The sequence below is a fragment of the Monodon monoceros genome, unplaced genomic scaffold (assembly GCF_005190385.1).
Source record: "Monodon monoceros isolate NGI ecotype Baffin Bay Population unplaced genomic scaffold, NGI_Narwhal_1 Super_Scaffold_12, whole genome shotgun sequence".
Taxonomy (NCBI): domain Eukaryota; kingdom Metazoa; phylum Chordata; class Mammalia; order Artiodactyla; family Monodontidae; genus Monodon; species Monodon monoceros.
The window spans coordinates 28331114-28352434 of NW_021703768.1; the positions used below are offsets into that span (position 1 = coordinate 28331114).

Here is a 21321-nt window from a genome sequence, read left to right on the forward strand (position 1 = left end):
TAACCTACCAAAGGTTACATGACTAGAAAGAGGGGGGACTGACTATAAACCTGTGCTCACTACAGTGTTAACTGCTCACAAGAGTAGGAGGGAAGGGAGCAATCCTCTCCGTAACCCCAGCCCAAAAGTAGAGCAGGGAGGCCATTGAATGAGTTGGTCTAACGTGGAAAGGGCTAAAGGTTAAGTTTGTGTCCGAGTCCTTGAGGGAGAATGGAAGTTCAAAGGATAGGAGGGTCATAAAGTGGAAATGAGAATTTGATTTAGGGCTGGATGGAGGCAGGATGGGACAGAGAGCAAGCTGGCTCATCTCTGAAGCCACTCTGATTTCTTGGCCCCTGATGTTTTTTTTTTTTTAAATTTTAAAAACTTTTTTATTATGGAAAATTTCAAACATATACAAAAGTGGAAGGAGTAGTATAATAAATCCCCATGAATCCATCAGTTAGCTTCAAAATTTATCAACACATGGCCAATCTCATCTCACCATGATGTCTTAATATGCTAGACAAATCTTTCCAGCTCATGGTTTTGTGTACCTGAGTTTCCACTGGTCCAAAATGTGACCCTCTATTCTCTGAGACGTCTCCAGGATGCTCCCAAATTAGTATTGCATCCGACTAATTTATTCTCAAAATGTGGTGAAATTCCCCAGTGGTTTTTTACATGGCAGTAACTGACATAGAGAAACTGTATTTTATGTATGTAGGTTAACCACCAAGTCTCTGGAACCCACCACAGAAAATGAAGTCCAAAATGGTGTTAGCTGTCAGGTATGACTTTGAATAAGAAAGATGAGAGCCATAGAAAGTCACTGATGGAAGAGACCTACCTCAGTGTTCCCCACCTCATGTCACTTCCCACAGAGCCTCAGAGCCATCTCTCTAATGCCTTTCTCTCCATTTCATCTCTCAGTTTGGAATCAGCCAGAGACTCCCACAGGATTAGATCCAAACCCCTTTATGGGGCCACAGGCTTGTCATGACTTGGCCACTTATCTTCACCCACTGACTGCTGACCTCACTCATTCACTCTTTCTCTTATCTGTTATATACCAGTAGGGCTAAGTGGCAAGAAACACCAGACCCAACCTTTGCCAGACTCAGTCTTACATACTAACGGAGGAAAGTGTGTCAGGCAAATAGATGTAAAGTTACAACTCGGATATGTGCTATGAAGGAGAAATGCAGTATTGTGGGAGTATATAATAAAATATTACTGGGCATGGACATCAGGGAAGGCTTCCCCAGCCAAGAGACACTTGAGCTGTGAGATCTGAAGGATGAAGGTGTTAACTAAGTGAAGTCAAAAAGGAAGACAGTCCAGGCAACAACAAGACCAGCAGCAGGAGAAAGCATGATAAGTAGAAGACTATCACTCTATCTCAAGAGCAAGGAGGGCATAGTAAGTGACTAGAGAGGGAATCAGGAAAACACTGGATTGTTTAAACCAGGGATGGGCTTTGGAAAGGGGTGTCAGGAGGGTAGAGATAATCAGATTACCATTTTGAGATCATCCTGGCTGCAATGAGAAAACAAGATCAAAAGGAATCCAAGCAGACCAGAAAGTACATACAACTATAGCCCAGGAAAGAGATAACTGTATCCTGAATTAAAGTGATGTAAATGAGACGGTCAGAGAAAACTGTCAGTACATGATGATGGGCTGGCTACGGGGTGGAAGGGGCAGAAGGAGGTGTCATGGATGCCTTCTGGGTCTTTGGCTCCTACAACAGGAAGGATGATGATGTCACGCACAGAGACAGGTAACACTGGAACAAGACCAGGTGTGAACGGAGGTGGGCAGGTTTCGATCGGCTGTTTTCTCTCCTGCCTGCGACAAAATCTCATTGCCTCCTTTTTTCACAACAAGGTTTCTGAGCCTCCCATTTTGTGGTTCATGATCAGTGGTGTGTTCACAGCCTCTCACAGATAAATGGTCTAGCATATATGCATGCTTAGTGCTTAGTTTAAGCACTAAGGCTATTGTCCCTACTTCTAGGTTCCCCTTCCTGGGATGTCCTTCCTCACAGGTTAATTTCTTCTCGTCCTCTAAAACCCAGCATAGACATCCAAGTATCCTTCCTTATCCCAGGTACTCTTTTTCTTTTCTTTGTATTCATGACAAGCTCAATTTGAAATTTTCTATTCTGTGCCTTTGTGCAGGAGATGCTAAGCTCCTCAGAATCAGAAATACGACGTTGATTCATAGTTGTACCCTCACCAGCTAGCACAGCATGAGACATAGAGTTGACGTACCACAACGTGCTTCTCATTTACAGATGAAGAAAAAAGGAGGGATGGAGCAATGATGTGACTTTCTCAGAGTTACCTACGGGATGATGACAGAGTCAGGACTCGAACTCAGGTCTCCTTGCTCAAGAGCAGTCACCTTCCAGTACCTCACACTGTACTTTCTGCCTGTGGCCGCTACCCTGATATAAGTTAAGGGCTGGAATCATTGCTGTTTGCTGTTGATGGGGTTGCTCATTAGTCCAAGATGTGAAGAATAGTTAGAGCCATGATCTGGGAATCAAGAAAATGAGAATTGTGAATTGCAACTCTCCAATGAGCTGGCCATTCTGTTGTCAAATTATGAACCTTGTACCCCTTGGAGATTCTATAAAAGCTTGAATGAGGAAGATATTTGGCAAGTGGGAGAAAGGAAGCCGTGGATTTTTGCAGCAAATCATTTGTGTCTCATTGCACTTGCGAAATGAGGAAGGGAAGAGGAAAAACAATGTAACTGTGATGGGGTCAGAGAGGTAATGGCCAATCCAATTCTTTCAAAGGATTCCACTGGAAGCGAGAGTTTGGCGGCATTGTTTCCTGGAATGAAGAGCTACAGAGTTAAAAGGGGCCCCAAATCCACAGAAGCCACATGTTGAGCTCCCACTAGTGCTGCTGTGGAAACAGCAGAGGGTAAAGGTTTTTCCTTCCCACACCCAGAAGAACCTTCCTTTTTTCCCCGTGTAGCTAAGCATGCATATATGCTAGGCCATTATACAGTAGTGAAAATTTGTCCTCCAAGGTATCCAGGTATAATTTTCAAAAAGTTAAAAACATAATTCTCAGACAGATATATAGTGAGCGCATGTTCAAGATATATTTAACTCACTAATAAGGAGACAGGCAAGATGGCAAAGCTGGTTCGAAGGCAGATACATGAAACTGATGCAACTATAGTCAGTTAAAAAAAAAAAAGAATGCTGGCCTAAGACTGCTACATTAGATACAAAATTACATAACGTTCCACAGACCAATAAAGCCATAGTCTTTGGAGTTATCTTCTTGCTGGACACAAATCATTTCCATCTCTACTGTCCAAAACCCATTTGTACTCTATCAGTTTCCTGCATGTTAACACCTAACTTTACCATGTCTAGACCCTAATCAATCATGAATAATAATCAAACAAAGTTACATTCCCATAGAGTGAGATAGGTCATGTTAGACACTGAAAGGACACATAGTTTTTGTTTTGCCTGGTTTCTAAGTTTTGGGTAAATTTTCTTAACAAAAGGTTTACAGGAAGGGAAATAATATATCCATCGGTATTCCAAGATACCCAAAGTATATCTTGAGTGACTAAGGGAAATAGCGATGGTAGAGGGGAGAAGAAGGAAAAAGGATCAGGCTCCAGAGATCGTTGTTTTAAAATCTTCTGCCTGGAGGCTTCTACTCCAAAAGCAATCAACCCTGCCCTGAGCATTTTGACCTCAGATCTCTTGCTGATGAAGATCTGAACGGTGCCCTTCTTCACATATCTCAGCTGCTGGCTAAGTGCTATAGATTGCAAAGTCATTTCATCAGGTTGGCTGGTTCAGTCATTCACTAAATTTTACTTCATTCATTTATTTATTCATTCATTCATGGCCAGGCACTGTGTTCAGTGCTGGAGACAAAGCCAAGGATAAAGGGACATAGTTACCGCTCTCATGGAATTCACATTCTGATGGTGGCTGAGATAAACAAGAAAAGAGAAAACAAATACACAGACTGTTAATGAATTGCAAGAGTGGTATCAATAAAGGAAGTAAATCACTTTCTGTGATGGAGAACAGTTAAGTGGGACCAGCTTTGGGTAGGCTGGTCATTGAGACCTCTCTGAAGAGGCAGCATTTCAACAGAGGCCTGAGAGGTGAGAAGGTGCCAGCCATGAGCAGAGCCAGGGCAGGGGTGATGCAGGCACTGGGAACCTCAAGTGCATAGGCCATGAGGCTGACGGGGGCCTTGCGTGTTCTGGAGCCTATCTGAAGTCCAGTGCGGGGGCGGGGGGGGGGCGGATGGGGGGGAGGGGGGGTAAGCGAGGCAGAGAGTGACACAAGGAGAAAATGGAAAGGTGGACGGAGGCTAGACCGTGAATGTCTCTGCAGGACGCAGTAAGAAATGCTGAATTTGTTCTAAAAACAACATAAATCCATTAAATAGTTTTGCTCAGTGGAGCAACTCAATTTGTATTTAAAATTGCCATTCTAACTGCTACGCAGAGATTGGATTAGGGTGCTGGGGGTGTCAGGGAAGGCTTAAGATAGGAAGAGCATTTGGGATCTCACTGTGGTAGTCTAGGCAGGATATGATAAAAGCCATAAACCAACACAATGACTGTGGACATGATGAACAGTGGGTGATTTTGAGATGCACTTTGAAGGTAGGAGCACGGTGGGCCTTGCTGTGGAACGTGGAAGATAAGAAAGGAGGGAAGCAAGAGTGACTCCCAGGCTTATGTAACAGTGCACAATAGCACCGTTTACTGAGATGGGTAAGATGGAGGGTAGGGGAAGGGTGGAAGGTAGGGCTGAGATGATTCGGGCAGGGAGTAATCGAGAATTCCACTTTGGACTAAGTTTCCAAGTTCAAGTGGATTAGAACACATCCAGGTTGAGATGTCAAATAAGCAACTGGATGTAAGTCTGGAGCTCAAGTAGGAGGTCTGGGCTTGAGGTATCAGTTGAGTTTCAGCATACACATGATCTCTAAGTCTCTGAGAAGAGACAGAATCCCCAAGTAAAATTGCGGAGAGACAAGCGGGCCCAGATCCGAGAGACATGTATTAATATGCAAGAGGTAAATAAACGGTGTAAAATGTTCAGTATTTCCATGTCTCTCCTAACTTTTATTTGAATCACCCAGCCATAACATGATTTAGTCTGTTTCCACTGTGGAACATTCTTAGTCACTGCTGTCAATCTGATTTGTGAGTTAGTAGATACAAAGACCGTCAGGTGATTTCAAGTCTGTATATCTTGGAAACGTTCTCTATCTCCCACTTGACATCCCTGAATTCCCAAGAAAATAACACGGATGGGCTTCCAAACATCTTTCTGGTACCCTCTTTCTTGTCCATCCACAGCTCTTCTGAAGGAAGCAGGTAGGGAGTGTGAAGAGCCAGGTCACAAGACCGGTGGGGAAACTATTCCTTACCTCTTCTTCTTCAAGTAGAATGAGCCGAACCACAACGATGTGAATTGCATTGCCAATGCTTGGGTTATGGAACAACCCAGTGACCTAGAGTCAGAAATGGAAAACAGTTAGCCTCACATGAACAGAGAACAGATAAATGCTGGAGGAGGGGAAGAAACAGAACTGTAATGTACTTGAAATAATTCCTTATCTTATAGATCAGGAATTTTTGGTGGAGTGCAAAGATGAGTGAGATACGGCCACGTGGGAAAGCAGGAAGCATTACAAGGCAAAACGGAAGCTTCAAATTAGGGGTCCTTAACTTTATTCCAATTCTAGCTCCAACTACCTTGAAGAAATCATGTTCTAGTTCTTTGTCTCAGTTTCCTCATTTGTGAACTTATATAAATCAGTGAGGAAAAAATCATACTAAAATGAGTCACTTGATAAGTAACTAGTAGAAAATGTACATGATACATAAGTTTTCCTAGGATGCTTGTTTTTAAGAGAAAGAATAATTTGTCCTTAATTATCTAGGCATGGAATATATTTATAAATATAAAAACAAATATATACATATATATATATTAAAAGGACCAGGGAATTCCCTGGTAGTCCAGTGGTTAGGACTCTGCGCTTTCAGGGCCAAGGGCCCGGTTCAATCCCTGGTCGGGGCACTAAGATCCTAAAAGCTGTGCAGCCAAAAAATAAATAAATAAAAATAAAAAAATAAAGGGGGCTTCCCTGGTGGCGCAGTGGTTGAGAGTCCGCCTGCCAATGCAGGGGACACAGGTTCGTGCCCCGGTCCGGGAAGATCCCGCATGCCGCGGAGCGGCTGGGCCTGTGAACCATGGCCTCTGAGCCTGCGCATCCGGAGCCTGTGCTCCACAACAGGAGAGGCCACAACAGTGCGAGGCCAGCGTACCGCAAAAAAAAAAAAAAAAAAAAAAAAAGGGATCAAAAGAAGGTCTCTTATTTGGGGGATGGAGCATCTCTAGTGGTATCTATTTACCAGCTGCCCCTGTCCCCACGTGGTCTGACGTACCATGTTCATGATGGTGAGGATATAGGACTCCACATTCTCGCTCCCATGGTACTCAATCATCTTCGTGTCGGCCACCACCAGTGTCTCCACCCACCTCTCCTTGCTGATGGAACGCCGAGAGAGGCTTCTGCCTGGCAGCTTGCTCCTCTCCCACTTCTCTCGCTGTAGCTCTTGCTTCTGGGAGGTGCCAAGACTGTCTAAACATTAACCAGAAGATAGGGGGTTCATTCTCTATCTCTCTCACATATTACTCACTTATGTTTATAAAGATGCAGGGCTGTAAGTTTAAGTTATGTTTAATAATGCATGAATACAACATTCTTATCTATTTGACTGGAATGGAAGAAGAGATCAGTTTAAATGAATATGACCCAGATAAGTGAAATTGGAATATGACAGGGAGGTTCAAATATACTGCTCTGAAATAATTATTACCTGTTTCATTAAATAGGTCCCTCATTAAAAAGATATTATAATCAAGAATGGGAACTTTCTTCTCCTTCTCCTCTAAATTATTCAGGGCTTACTGAACGCAAGGCAGGGTACTAGGCTTTAAAATGCTAAGTTGCAGGACTTCCCTGGTGGTCCAGTGGTTAGGACTCCACACTCCCAGTGCAGGGGGCCTGGGTTCCATCCCTGGTCAGGGAACTAGATCCCGCATGCTGCAACTAAAGATCCTGCATGCGGCAACGAAGATCCCGCGTGCCTCAACTAAGACCCAGTGCAGCCAAATAAATAAATATTAAAAAAAAAAAGCCAAGTTGTTTATCCTCATGAACATCTGAGGTGCCTACTGCTATCTCCATCTTGCAAATGCGGAAACTGATGCTCAAAGTGGCTGGTTAAATAACTCCCCAAAGTCACACAGCCCATAACATCCACGGAAGATCCAGGATTTTCTATGCCCTAAAATCACGCATTTTCATATACACCACACTGCCTCCCACAGAGTAAATATGCATAAAACTGCAGAAATGTAAGCTGGAAAAGCTGCATGTGGTTCAGGATATCCTACTTCACGACGGTATTTTTAAAAAGCTGGAAAAGATCTAGCGAAGCACAGTAAAACTCTCAAGGTGACTCATAGGTTTAAGTATGGAAAAGACAATATATGAGGATCATAGTCTGGAAGGCAAAACCCAGAAGAGGCTGTAGAATCATGAAGAGAATTAGAATCATTCTCAAACTCCCAGAAGTTTGAGAAGCACCTCCTTGAAACCTGAAAGAGGTCTATTTAAAACCAAAATAAGAATAAAGTGCTACTTCACACATTGGGAAGTTTAACCCAAGTGGTGGTCAAGTCTAAAAGGTTTCAGTGGGCTCAGAATGGTTTAGAGAGTTGACAAAAGATCAATTTACCAAAAGAGTAAATAAGGAAAGGAGCCTGGGCTGATGGAGAAGCAGTCTCAGTCTTTGAAGATTTCTATCAGGAAGACAGCCACACACCTGCTACCTACTCTCATCGGCACCCTGGACCGCTGGGCGGTGCCGAACAGGAGAGCAGAACAGCAAAGCTCACACCCGCTTCCTCCTCTCTGGTGATGGCCACCCAGCCTCAGCTTGAATACTTCCGGTGCTGGGGGCACGCACCAACTCACAGTTCTCTCCTGCAGTGAGCTGGAACCTCCTCCCTGGCATTTCCACTTATTAGTCTGGTTCTGTTCCTCCGAGTCTAGAACCACACCTCCTCCTGAGGCCCTGCCTCAGACATGGAATAGGGACAACTGAAACCATATCCTCTCCTCTCCCCACCCACACCTCCTCCTGAGGCCCTGCCTCGGACATGGAATAGGGACAACTAAAGCCATATCCTCTCCTCCCCCCACAGTGCTCTCTGGATTGTAGACCTGATTACACTGGTTTGCTACGTAACCCATCCTGGTTCCTCAGTTTTGCTTTCTATGTGAAGTTAGAACACACTACACTGAGTAATATTTACAAAAGAAATGACACATGACCATAGGGCTAAATAAATTCAAATTCTATTATTGTGAGTTTTCCTTGAAAATAATAAAGCTGTACTTTGATATGAGACTTTTGAAAAATAATTCAGGATTGCAGAAACCTTAGGGGGAAGTGCTGTGAAGACTTACAAACGCGGAGATGGTTAACCCCTCATCTGCGGTAGAACAACTTTCTATCTTCCTTCTCCCCTTACTTTGCATGGATAAGTATGACTTCCCTAAGGACTCTCCAGAGAGTTGACTGACGGTTTCTAACTCTGAACCCCTACTGACCTCCTGTCTCTCACCCTTTCATCTCTTTTTGAAGCTCATGGGAACATTTTCAAACTACAACCTGTTTCTAAATCTTTCTGCACAAGCCAGGGAACAAGCCACCCTGAGCTCAGGTGGGGTCTGTGCTTCTGGGAGGGGTGTCAGAAGACTGGGCCAAGTAGAGGAACCTTACCAACATGGGTGAGGTGCAATCTCCTTCTCTCGGTCTCCTGTCTTTGCCGTGTGGGGATGGGTCTCCTCCAAGGTGCAAGGATGCTCAGTGCTCTCCACAAGCTCACCTACCCGGGCAACCCAGTGCCCTCACAAAGCCCTTGGTCACACGGTCCCCTCCTCTCCCTTGGCTCCACAGGCTCTGCATCCCTTCCCTGGGCGCTGGCCCCCTTGTATAGCCCTCAGCTCACTGCAGTTGGCAGACACTGTGCAGTATACAGCCCTTTCATTAAAGAGGACCCTGTGCTCCAGGCTGCAGCCTTGGATCCCTGGCTGGCTGTGGTTCCCCCCTCCCACCTCCTCAGGCCCAAATGTGTCTAAGGTCAGGAATGGCAGGAGGCCGGCACAGGTAAGACACTGGTAGAATAAAGGCGATTTCTCTGCTTCTTCCAGACCTTTCTTTCTTTTCTCACTTTTCCTTCTCTACTCTCCCTCCTCTACCTTTTATCTCCTTGATATTAAGAAACAGAGTTTAAAGCCCATCAGGTTATCTTCATTTTTCCAGCAAATAGGTGAGTCACTCAGTAAATGGTCTTGCAGGAGGAAACATGGAAGTGAGAGACGTGGTCTGGTAAAGACAAATATCAAAAAGTTTTCAACAAGACCTACACCAAGCATGTGCTAAAGGCCAGATCCTGTGCTAAGCACTCTATACACAATGCTTCACTCACTGTGCCAGCAAATCCATCTTATAAGCCCTAATATTATCACCGTAGTACAGATGAGGAAACCAAAGCTCAAAGAGGTTAAATAATTTTCCCAGAGTCACGTAGTAAACAACAGAGCCTAGATCCAGCCAAGTCTGTCTGGTGACAGCAACAACATGGACCAGGCTCTATGCGCAAGCCCTACTCTACCTTCTTAGGAATAGAGGCAAAGAAATAAGTGACATGATCTTTGCACTTATGTGACAGTCAATCTAACTGTGTGTAAGATAACAAGAACATATGAAAATGTCATGATCAAGTTTCAAATAATTCCCAAGGAGAGAGATATCAGTTCTATTACAGATAGTGCCAGAAGTGGTGGGATTTGAATTGGGCCCTGTTGGGACTGAGTTGGGAGACAGGACTGTACATATCTAGGCTGACTTTGCTGAGTCCTGAGGAAGTCATCCCAGACTTGGCTAAGAAATTTTATGAACTACAAGAAGTCAGCCCTACACATTTATCTTCAAGGCCTGATGACAAAGCCGGACAGTGCTTTGGGGGCAGGTGAGGTGCCAACAATTCTGGGAAGTTCCTATCTCCCCACCCCACCGCCCCACTGCCCTTCAAACACACACACATATTATCTTAGCTCAGACTGCCACAACGAAATACCATCAACAGAAATTTACTTTCTCACGGTCCTGGAAGCTGGAAGATCAGGATGCCAGCATGGTCAGGCTCTGGTGAGACCTCTTTTCCTGGCTTGCAGACAGCTACATTCCCACTGTGTGCATGTGGAGAGAGAGAGGGATCTCTTTTTCATCCTCTTCTCATATGGCCACCAATCCAATTGGATTAGGACCCCACCCTTATGATTTCATTTAACCTTAGTTTCCTCCTAAAAGCCCTATGTCCAAATACAGTCACACTGGGGGTTAGAGCTTCAACATGGGAAATTCAGGAGGACACAGTCCATTCCATACCACACACACTCTGTTTAGAGATCCCTCTTCCGGGCTGGGATAGCTTCTGAGCACTTTCTACCCTGCTGTGATATCCTGCTGCTTGGGGAATGTCCAGTGAGGCATTAAGTACCTAAAGGGCCAGAGCTCCATTAGCTTTGTATCCAGTGCCTAATACTGTGCTTGGCAAACAGTGACACCCAGTAAATGCTTGCTGCATGGGTGAAGGAAAAACTAAAGATGAATTGGAACAGATTTATGAATCACAAATAAAGAAGAACTGCAAGAGTTGTTTACTTTTCTCCCTGAGAGGACTGTTTCAGTTAGAGGATTCTCCACACTGAGACTGGGAAGTGTTTCTTTTAAGGGAAGAAATCTAGCCAAGTGGGCAGTGTAAGTACAGATGATTTCCTGTCCTGACACAGGAATGACTTCCCTAAACCAGAAGCTAAGGAAGAGCAGGGATGTGTCCAGGGTCCACTGAGATGTCCAGGACACCCTGAACACTAGCACAGCAGAGGCCCTGAAGATCCCTGGGAAATACAAATAATTCAGCTTTTTTTTTTTTTTTTTTTTTTTCTCCTTTTCCAAATGCTTTAGGCAGCTCTTCACAAAGCTCACTCTCATTTAGAGCTTTCTCAGGTAGCGGAGCCTTTAACTGCCGCCTCTCTCTTAGACTCAGGGTCACCTTCAGACAGGAACAGACCAAGCCTTGAGGAAGTTGCCTGGAGGCAGCTCGAGTATTATCAGGCAGCAGGGAAAGTGAACACAGAGCAGTAGACTCTGGAAATTATAGTTTCTTGTACTTTCAAGGGTGCCTTTTTAGCATGCTGGTAGCTTCAAGAAGCTACCTCTTCTGCTTAGGGAATTGCTCCAGGTTCTGCCTCCTACCCCAACTCAGCTCTTCCCTCATCTGGATTCTCTTCTGCTGCCTCATACGCAGAGCTCCCATGGAGAAGGAAGATTTCTGACTAGCTTAGAACTGTTTACCATTAATTGGAAATTGGCCATGAATTGTACCGACTGCCAGGTTTGAGATCCAGTTTCCCCCAAGAAGATCCTCTCAAGTTAATCTTTGCCAGGCCTGTGGCACATATTCTATAGCTTCCAGATAAGTGAGACCTAGTACCCTTGTTCCCACCTTCCTGCCACCAGCATGAGTGAGTTTCCTGAAACACAACTCAGGAAGAACACAAGCACTAATGCCCACCTCTGACGGAGCACCTATCAAGAGCCAGGCCTGTGATGAACATTTTTTCAGATCTGACATTTATTACAGTCACCCTTCTGTATCCACAGGGAATTGGTTCCAGGAGCCCCTGCAGATGCCAATATCCATGAATATTCAAGTCATTTATATACAATGACATCATATTTGCATATAACCTATGCACATCCTCCTGTATACTTTAAATCATCTCTAGATTACTTGTAATACCTAATATAATGTAAGTGCTATGTAAATAGTTATAAATACAATTACATGCTATGCAAATAGTTGCCAGTGAGCAACAAATCCAAATTTTGATTTCTGGAATTTTCTGGAGTTTTTCCTTTTTTTCTGGAGTATTTTCCATCTAAGGTTGGCTGAATCTGTGGTTGGCTGAACCTTCAGATAGGGAGGGCCAACTGTATTTAATTCTCAACAAGTTTTGAGGTAAGTCTTATTATTGCCATTTTTAAGTGAGAAAAATGAGATTCGAAGAGGTTATATTTATTCAAATTTGTTCAAAGTCTCATAGCCACTAAGCAGCAGGTGAGCATTTTAGGTGAGTCAGTCTGAATCTTATTTAGATGGGTGGCATAGAGATGGGGGTGGAATTCCCAGGCGCCACTTGCCTGGAAAAGGGAAGAAGAATATCTTAAGTGTGACAGGCCCTAGACACTTTGTCCAGGCCCACTCCCTATGGGACTCACTCCCTATGGGCCTGGTCTGAACCACTTCTGCACTGAGCCACCGGCAAGTTCTGTGACCATGGACAAATGTTCTCATCACTGGTCCCCCCAACTCCACCCCAATGTAATGAGGAAAATGAACTGAACTCCCACTTTAAAATTTTATTTCACTTATGGAACCCTTTCTTCAAACAAAGATTACGCAAAAAGCAAAGAAAAGAAAGTGGCTCTGATCACTGGGTTGTGGCAGATGACCCTGAGGGGGATTCCACACAACACAACTTTAAGCCACTAGATATCACCATCTCTCAGGGACCTGTCAGCTCTGGTGTTGTCAGAGTTGAGCCAACACATCTTTCCATTGCCCATGCACCACTGTCAGCAGCTGGCTGCCATCACATACTTGCAACCAGATCCCCTTCTTGGCAGAACACTGTGGCCTTTCCTAACAGAGCTGAAGGTCAATGCTGGAGCCATGTCCTTTAGCAATGATGGCTGAGCTGCCAGACCTGTTCACCTCTTCAGGCTGGCTTTGGATAGATTTAAAATCTCCCAGATTTTGCACAGCAAAGGAAACCATAAACAAGACCGAAAGACAACCCTCAGAATGGGAGAATATATTTGCAAATGAAGCAACTGACAATGGATTAATCTCCAAAATTTACAAGCAGCTCATGCAGTTCAATAACAAAAAAACAAACAACCCAATCCAAAAATGGGCAGAAGACCTAAATAGACATTTCTCCAAAGAAGATATACAGATTGCCAACAAACACATGAAAGAATGCCCAACATCACTAATCATTAGAGAAATGCAAATCAAAACTACAATGAGATATCACCTCACACCAGTCAGAATGGCCATCATCAAAAGATCTACAAACAATAAATGCTGGAGAGGGTGTGGAGAAAAGGGAACCCTCTTGCACTGTTGGTAGGAATGTAAACTGATACAGCCACTATGGAAAACAGTATGAAGGTTCCTTAAAAAACTAAAAATAGAATTACCATATGACCCAGCAATCCCACTACTGGGCATATACCCTGAGAAAACCATAATTCACAAAGAGTCATGTATCACAATGTTCATTGCAGCTCTATTTACAATAGCCAGGACATGGAAGCAACCTAAGTGTCCATCAACAGATGAATGGATAAAGAAGATGTGGCACATATATACAATGGAATATTACTCAGCCATAAAAGGAAACAAAATTGAGTTATTTGTAGTGAGGTGGATGGACCTAGAGACTGTCATACAGAGTGAAGTACGTCAGAAAGAGAAAAACAAATACCATATTCTAACACATATATATGGAATCTAAGAAAGAAAAAAAAATGTCATGCAGAACCTAGGGGTAAGACGGGAATAAAGACACAGACCTACTAGAGAATGGACTTGAGGATATGGGGAGGGGGAAGGGTAAGCTGTGACAAAGTGAGAGAGTGGCATGGACATATATACACTACCAAACATAAAATAGATAGCTAGTGGGAAGCAGCTGCATAGCACAGGGAGATCAGCTCCGTGGTTTGTGACCACCTAGAGGGGTGGGATAGGGAGGGTGGGAGGGAGGGAGATGCAAGAGGGAAGAGATACGGGAACATATGTATATGTATAACTGATTCACTTTGTTATAAAGTAGAAACTAACACACCATTGTAAAGCAATTATACTCCAATAAAGATGTTAAAAAAAAATGCCTCAGCCAGGGAGCTTATTTTCAGTAAAAAAAAAAAAAAAAAATTTACCTCATTCACTGGGGACTAAAAATATTTTTACACTTCGGTAATAGACTATCCATTTCTCAAAACTGGTCACTAATAAAGTAAAAACAGCTGTCTTTAAAGACAAACAAGTGCAGTTACATAAACTAAGTATTAGTAACTAGTATACGTCAAAAGAAAGAACCCCCCAGGTTTAGGACTGTGGACATAAATAAGAGAACTTGAAAAAATAAAATGAAATATACTCTCCAAAGGCTGACTGGTCTTGCCTTACAAAGCCCTAAGTTTATTCAGAACATGCCAAAAAAAAAAAAAAAAAAAAAAGAGGAAATGAGGGACCATTTTGGAAATGTGAAACTTCCCCAAATAACAACATAATCAAATCAAGTATAAGTGAAAGGGAGGGTTTAAGATCTCTCTGGAGAGTCAATCAGAAAGAGAATTTATAAAACAATTTAATCCATTAGTATATTATTTAATTAAATAATTTAATTTTTAACATCTTTATTGGAGTATAATTGCTTTACAATGGTGTGTTAGTTTCTGCTTTATAGCAAAGTGAATCAGCTATACATATACATATATCCCCATATCTCCTCCCTCCTGCAAATCCCTCCCACTCTCCCTATCTCACCTCTCTAGGTGGTCACAGAGCACCGAGCTGCTCTCCCTGTGCTATGCGGCTGCTTCCCTCCAGCTATCCATTTTACATTTGGTAGTATATATAAGTCCACGCCACTCACTCACTTCATCCCAGCTTACACTTGCCCCTCTCTGTGTCCTCAAGTACACTCCCTAAGTCTGCGTCTTTATTCCTGTCCTGCCCCTAGGTTCTTCAGAACCATTTTTGCTTTCTTGTTTTTAGATTCCATATATATGTGTTAGCATACAGTATTTGTTTATCTCATTCTGATTTACTTCACTCTGTATGACAGACTCTAGGTCCATACACCTCACTACAAATAACTCAATTTCGTTTCTTTTTATGGCTGAGTAATATTCCATTGTATATATGTGCCACATCTTCTTTATCCATTCATCTGTTGATGGACACTTAGGTTGCTTCCATGTCCTGGCTATTGTAAATAGAGCTACAATGAACATTGTGGTACATGTCTCTTTTTGAATTATGGTTTTCTCAGGGTATATGCCCAGTAGTGGGATTGCTGGGTCATATGGCAGTTCTATTTTTAGATTTATAAGGAACCTCCATGCTGTTCTCCAAAGTGGCTGTATCAATTTACATTCCCACCAACAGTGCAAGAGGGTTCCCTTTTCCCCACACCCTCTCCAGCATTTACTGTTTGTAGATTTTCTGATGATGGCCATTCTGACTGGTATGGGGTGGTACCTCATTGTAGTTTTGATTTGCATTTGTCTAATGATTAATGATGTTGAACATTCTTTCATGTGTTTGTTGGCAATCTGTATATCTTCTTTGGAGAAATGTCTATTTAGGTCTTCTGCCCATTTTTGGATTGGGTTGTTTCTTTTTCTGATATTGAGCTGGATGAGATGCCTGTAAATTTTGCAGATTAATCCTTTGTCAGCTGCTTCATTTGCAAATATATTCTCCCATTCTGAGGGTTGTCTTTTGGTCTTGTTTATGGTTTCCTTTGCTGTGCAAAAACTTTTAAGTTTCATTAGGTCCCATTTGTTTATTTTTGTTTTTATTTCCATTTCTCTAGGAGGTGGGTCAAAAAGGATCTTGCTGTGATTTATGTCAGAGAGTGTTCTGCCTAAGTTTTCACCTAAGAGTTTTATAGTGTCTGGCCTTACATTGAGGTCTTTAATACATTTTGAGTTTATTTTTGTGCATGGTGTTAGGGAGTGTTCTAATTTCATTCTTTTACATGTAGCTATCCAGTTTTCCCAGCACCACTTATTGAAGAGGCTGTCTTTTCTCCATTGTACATTCTTGCCTCCTTTATCAAAGATAAGGTGACCATATGTGTGTGGGTTTATCTCTGGGCTTTCGGTCCTGTTCCATTTATCTATATTTCTGTTTTTGAGCCAGTACCATACTGTCTTTATTACTGTAGCTTTGTAGTATAGTTTGAAGTGAGGGAGTCTGATTCCTCCTGCTCCGTTTTTCTTTCTCAAGATTGCTTTAGCTATTCAGGGTCTTTTGTGTCTCCATACAAATTGTGAAATTTTTGGTTCTAGTTCTGTGAAAAATGCCATTGGTAGTTTTATAGGGATTGCATTGACTCTGTAGATTGCTTTGGGTAGTACAGTCATTTTCACAGTGTTCATTCTTCCAAATCCAAGAACATGGTATATCTCTCCATCTGTTTGTATCATCTTTAATTTCTTTCATCAGTGTCTTATAATTTTCTGCATATAGGCCTTTTGTTTTCTTCATATAGGTCCTTTGTCTCCTTAGGTGGGTTTATTCTAAGGTATTTTATTTTTTTTGTTGCAGTAAATGGGAGGGTTTCCTTAATTTCTCTTTCAGATTTTTCATCATTAGTGTATAGGAATGCAAGAGATTTCTGTGCATTAATTTTGTATCCCGCAACGTTACCAAATTCATTGATTAGCTCTAGTAGTTGCTGGTAGAGTCTTTAGCATTCGCTATGTATAGTATGTCGTTTGCAAACACTGACAGCGTTACTTCTTCTTTTCCGATTTGGATTCCATTTATTTCTTATTCTTCACTGATTGCCATGGTTAAACTTCCAAAACTATGTTGAGTAACAGTGGTGAGAGTGGGCAACCTTGTCTTTTTACTGATCTAAGAGGAAATGGTTTCATTTTTTCCCCATTGAGAACGATGTTGGCTGTGCGTTTGTCATATATGGCCTTTATTATGTTGAGGTAAGTTCCCTCTATGCTTACTTTCTGGAGGGTTTTTAGCATAAATCAGTGTTGCATTTGGTCAAAAGCTTCTTCTGCATCTCTTGAGAAGATCATAGGTTTTTTAATCCTTCAGCTTGTTAGAGTGTATCACATTGATTGTTTCGCGTATATTGAAGAATCCTTGGATTCCTGGGATAAAACCCACTTGATTCTCATGTATGATCCTTTAATGTGCTGTTGGATTCTGTCTGCTAGTAGTTTTTTTTTTTTTTTTGGTGGTACATGGGCCTCCCACTGCTGTGGCCTCTCCTGTCGCGGAGCACATGCTCCGGACACGCACGCCCAGCGGCCACGGCCCACGGGCCCAGCGGCTCCGCAGCATGTGGGACCCTCCCAGACCGGGGCATGAACCCGTGTACCCTGCATCGGCAGGCGGACCCTCAACCACTGAGCCACCAGAGAAGCCCTGTCTGCTAGTATTTTGTTGAGGATTTTTGCATGTACGTTCATCAGTGATATTAACCTGTAGTTTTCTTTCTGTCTGACATCTGTGTCTGGTTTTGGTATAAGCGTGATGGTGGTCTCATAGAGTGAGATTCAGACTGTTCCTCCCTCCGCTGTATTTTGGAAGAGCTTGAGAAGGATAGGTGTTAGCTGTTCTCTAAATGTTTGATAGAATTCGCCTGTGAAGCCATCTGGTCCTGGGCTTTTGTTTGTTGGAAGATTTTTAATCACAGTCTCAATTTCAGTGCTTGTCATTGGTCTGTGTATATTTTCTATTTCTTCCTGGTTCAGTCTCACAATGTTGTGCTTTTCTAAGAATTTGTCCATTTCTTCCAGGTTGTCCATTTTATTGGCATAGAGTTGCTTGTAGTAATCTCTCATGATCCTTTGTATTTCTGCAGTGTCAGTTGTTACTTCTCCTTTTCCATTTCTAATTCTGTTGATTGGAGTCTTCTCCCTTTTTTTCTTGATGAGTCTGGCTAATGTTTATCCATTTTGTTTATCTTCTCAAAGGACCAGCTTTTAGTTTTATTGATCTTTGATACTGTTTCCTTCATTTTTTTCATTTATTTCTGATCTGATCTTTATGATTTCTTTCCTTCTGCTAACTTAGGGGTTTCTTGTTCTTATCTGTTTAACTGCTTTAGGTGTAAGATTAGATTGTTTATTTGAGATGTTTCTTACTTCTTGAGGTAGGATTGTATTGTTATAAACTTCTCTCTTAAACTGCTTTTGCTGCATCCCATAGGTTTTGGGTCATTTTTTTTGCACTGTCATTTGTTTCTAGGTATTTTTTTATTTCCTCTTTGATTTCTGCAGTGATATCTTGGTTATTAAGTAGTGTATTATTTAGCCTCCATGTGTTTATTTTTTTTGCCTGCGGTACGCGGGCCTCTCACTGTTGTGGCCTCTCCCGTTGCGGAGCACAGGCTCTGGACACGCAGGCTCAGCTGCCATGGCTCATGGGCCCAGCTGCTCCGCGGCATGTGGGATCTTCCCTGACCGGGGCACGAACCCGTGTCCCCTGCATCGGCAGGTGGACTCTCAACCACTGCGCCACCAGGGAAGCCCTGTCCTCAATTCTTTTTTCTTTATTCTGCTCTGCAATAGTTATTTCCACTATTTTTTCTTCCTTGTCACTTATCCATTCTTCTGCCTCAGTTATTCTGCTCTTGATTCCTTCTAGAGAATTTTTAATTTCATTTATTGTGTTGTTCATCATTGTTTGCTCTTTAGTTTTTCTAGGTCCTTGTTAAAAGTTTCTTGTATTTTCTCCATTCTATTTCCAAGATTTTGGATCATCTTTACTATCATTACTCTGAATTCCTTTTCAGGTAGACTGCCTCTTGCCTCTTCATTTGTTAGGTCTGGTGGGTTTTTATCTTGCTCCTTCATCTTCTGTGTGTTTCTCTGTCTTCTAATTTTGCTTAACTTACTGTGTTTGGGGTCTCCTTTTCGCAGGCTGCAGGTTTGTACTTCCCGTTGTTTTTGGTGCCTGCCCCCAGTGGCTGAGCTTGGTTCAGTGGGTTGTGTAGGCTTCCTGGTGGAGGGGACTGCTGCCTGTGTTCCAGTGGATGAGCCTGGATCTTGTGTTTCTGGTGGTCAGTGCTGCATCCGGTAGTGTGTTTTGGGGTGTCTGTGACCTTATTATGATTTTAGGCAGCCTCTCTGCTAATGGGTGTGGTTGTGTTCCTGCCTTGCTAGTTGTTTGGCACGGGGTGTTCAGCGCTGTAGCTTGCTGGTCGTTGAGTGGTGCTGAGTCTTAGTGTTGAGATGGAGGTTTCTCGGCGAGCTTTCACTGTTTGATACTATGTGGAGCTGGGAGGTCTCTGGTGGACCAATGTCCTGAACTCGGCTCTCCCACCTCAGAGTCACAGGCCTGACACCCACTCGGTGTACCAAGACTGTGTCAGCCACACGGCTCAGAAGTAAAGGGAGAAAAAAAGAAAAAAGGAAACAAAATAAAATAAAGTTATTAAAAGAGAAAATAAAAATTATTAAAAATTTTTTAAAAATTAAAAACTAATTAAAAAAAAAGAAAGAAGGAAAGAAGAGAGCAACCAAACCAGAAAACAAATCCAACAATGATAACAAGTGCTAAAAATTACACTAAAAACACGGACAGACAGAACCCTAAGACAAATGGTAAAGGCGAAGCTACACAGGCAAAATCACACAAAGAAGCATACACATACACTCTCACAAATAGAGAAAAAGGAAAAAAATATATGTATCGTTGCTCCTAAAGTCCACCTCCTCAATTTGGGATGACTCATTGTCTATTCAGGTATTCCACAGATGCAGGTACATCAAGCTGATTGTGGAGATTTAATCCTCTGCTCCTGAGGCTGCTGGGAGAGATTTCCCTTTCTCTTCTTAGTTCGCACAACTCCTGGGGCTCAGCTTTGGATTTGGCCCCGCCTCTGCGTGTAGCTCGTCTGAGGGTGTCTTTTCTTGGCTCAGACAGGACGGGGTTAAAGGAGCCGCTGATTAGGGGGCTCTAGCTCACTCAGGGCGGGGGAGGGAGGGGTATGGAATGCGGGGCGAGCCTGCGGCGGCAGAGGCCGGCGTGATGTTGCACCAGCCTGAAGCACGCCGTGCATTCTCCCGGGGGAGTTGTCCCTGGATCACGGGACCCTGTCAGTGGCGGGCTGCACAGTCTCCCGGGAGGGGAGGTGTGAATAGTGACCTGGGCTTGCACACAGGTTTCTTGGTGGCTGCAGCAGCAGCCTTAGTGTCTCATGCCCATCTCTGGTGTCCATGCTGATAGCCACGGCTTGCACCCATCTCTGGAGCTTGTTTAGGCAGTGCTCTGAATCCCCTCTCCTCACGCACCCCGATACAATGGTCTATTGCCTCTTTGGCAGTTCTAGACCTTTTTCCGGATTCCCTCCCAGCTAGCTGTGGTGCACTAGCCCCCTTCAGGCTGTGTTCACGCAGCCAACCCCAGTCCTTTCCCTGGGGTCTGACCTCCGAAGCCGCAGCCTCAGCTCCCAGCCCCCCCCCCCCCCCCCCCCGGTGGGTGAGCAGACAATCCTCTCGGGCTGGTGAGTGCTGGCCGACATGGATCCTCTGTGCGGGAATCTCTCTGCTTTGTCCTCTGCAGCCCTGTTGCTGCACTCTCCTACGTGGCTCCAAAGTTTCCCCCCCACCCACTCCCTCATCTCCACCAGAATGGGCTTCCTAGTGTGTGGAAACTTTTTCTCCTTCACAGCTCCCTCCAATAGTTGCAGGTCCTATCCCTATTCTTTTGTCTCTGTTTTTTCTTTTTTCTTTTGCCCTACCCAGGTACGTGGGGAGTTTCTTGCCTTTTGGGAAGTCTGAGGTCTTCTGCCAGCGTTCAGTACGTGTTCTGTAGGAGTTGTTCCACACGTAGATGTATTTCTGATGTATTTGTGGGGAGGAAGGTGATCTCCACATCTCACTCCTCCACCATCTTGAAGGTCTCTCTAGTATTTTATTTTAAATTATCAATTTCATTCATTGGTAACATTTGGAATGGCAAGGAATTCCCCTGATTTGAGATCTAATCCCACACACTTTCTTTCCATTCCTCATCTTCTGATAGAAATGTACTGATGCATTTCTCACAATTAAGACCAGATGTGGAGGAGGCAGCTGGGGGCAGAATGAAGACCAAGAAAAACTGAATAATCAACCAAGTGGATAATGAGTCCCAGCATGCTTAAACATTGATAGAACTTTGGCGACACATTTTCCTCAGCTTCATGACTGAAGGATTGGTGAATAACTCAGGGATCTTCACACTTCATCCAAGGCACCATGAAAGGCTTCTGAGAGGCTCTAAATCCTCAGTGGTGAGCTCTTGTTTTCTGCAGGTATCAATAGTTTACTCCTGCACAACTACATTTTCATGTAAGGTATGGA

General features: G+C 43.3%; 1 protein-coding gene across 4 annotated transcripts in view; it reads right to left on the reverse strand.

Annotated features, from left to right (window-relative positions):
- The window catches only part of ADAMTS12 (ADAM metallopeptidase with thrombospondin type 1 motif 12), a 390453-nt gene that overhangs the window by 163724 nt on the left and 205408 nt on the right, over positions 1-21321 (reverse strand). For all 4 annotated transcript variants that reach the window (XM_029218869.1, XM_029218871.1, XM_029218872.1 and 1 more), the window contains exons 4-5: positions 6445-6641; positions 5421-5504 (exon numbers count right to left, since the gene is read on the reverse strand). In XM_029218869.1, coding sequence (XP_029074702.1) covers positions 5421-5504; positions 6445-6641 — 281 coding nt within the window. The remainder of the gene's footprint in view (positions 1-5420; positions 5505-6444; positions 6642-21321) is intronic.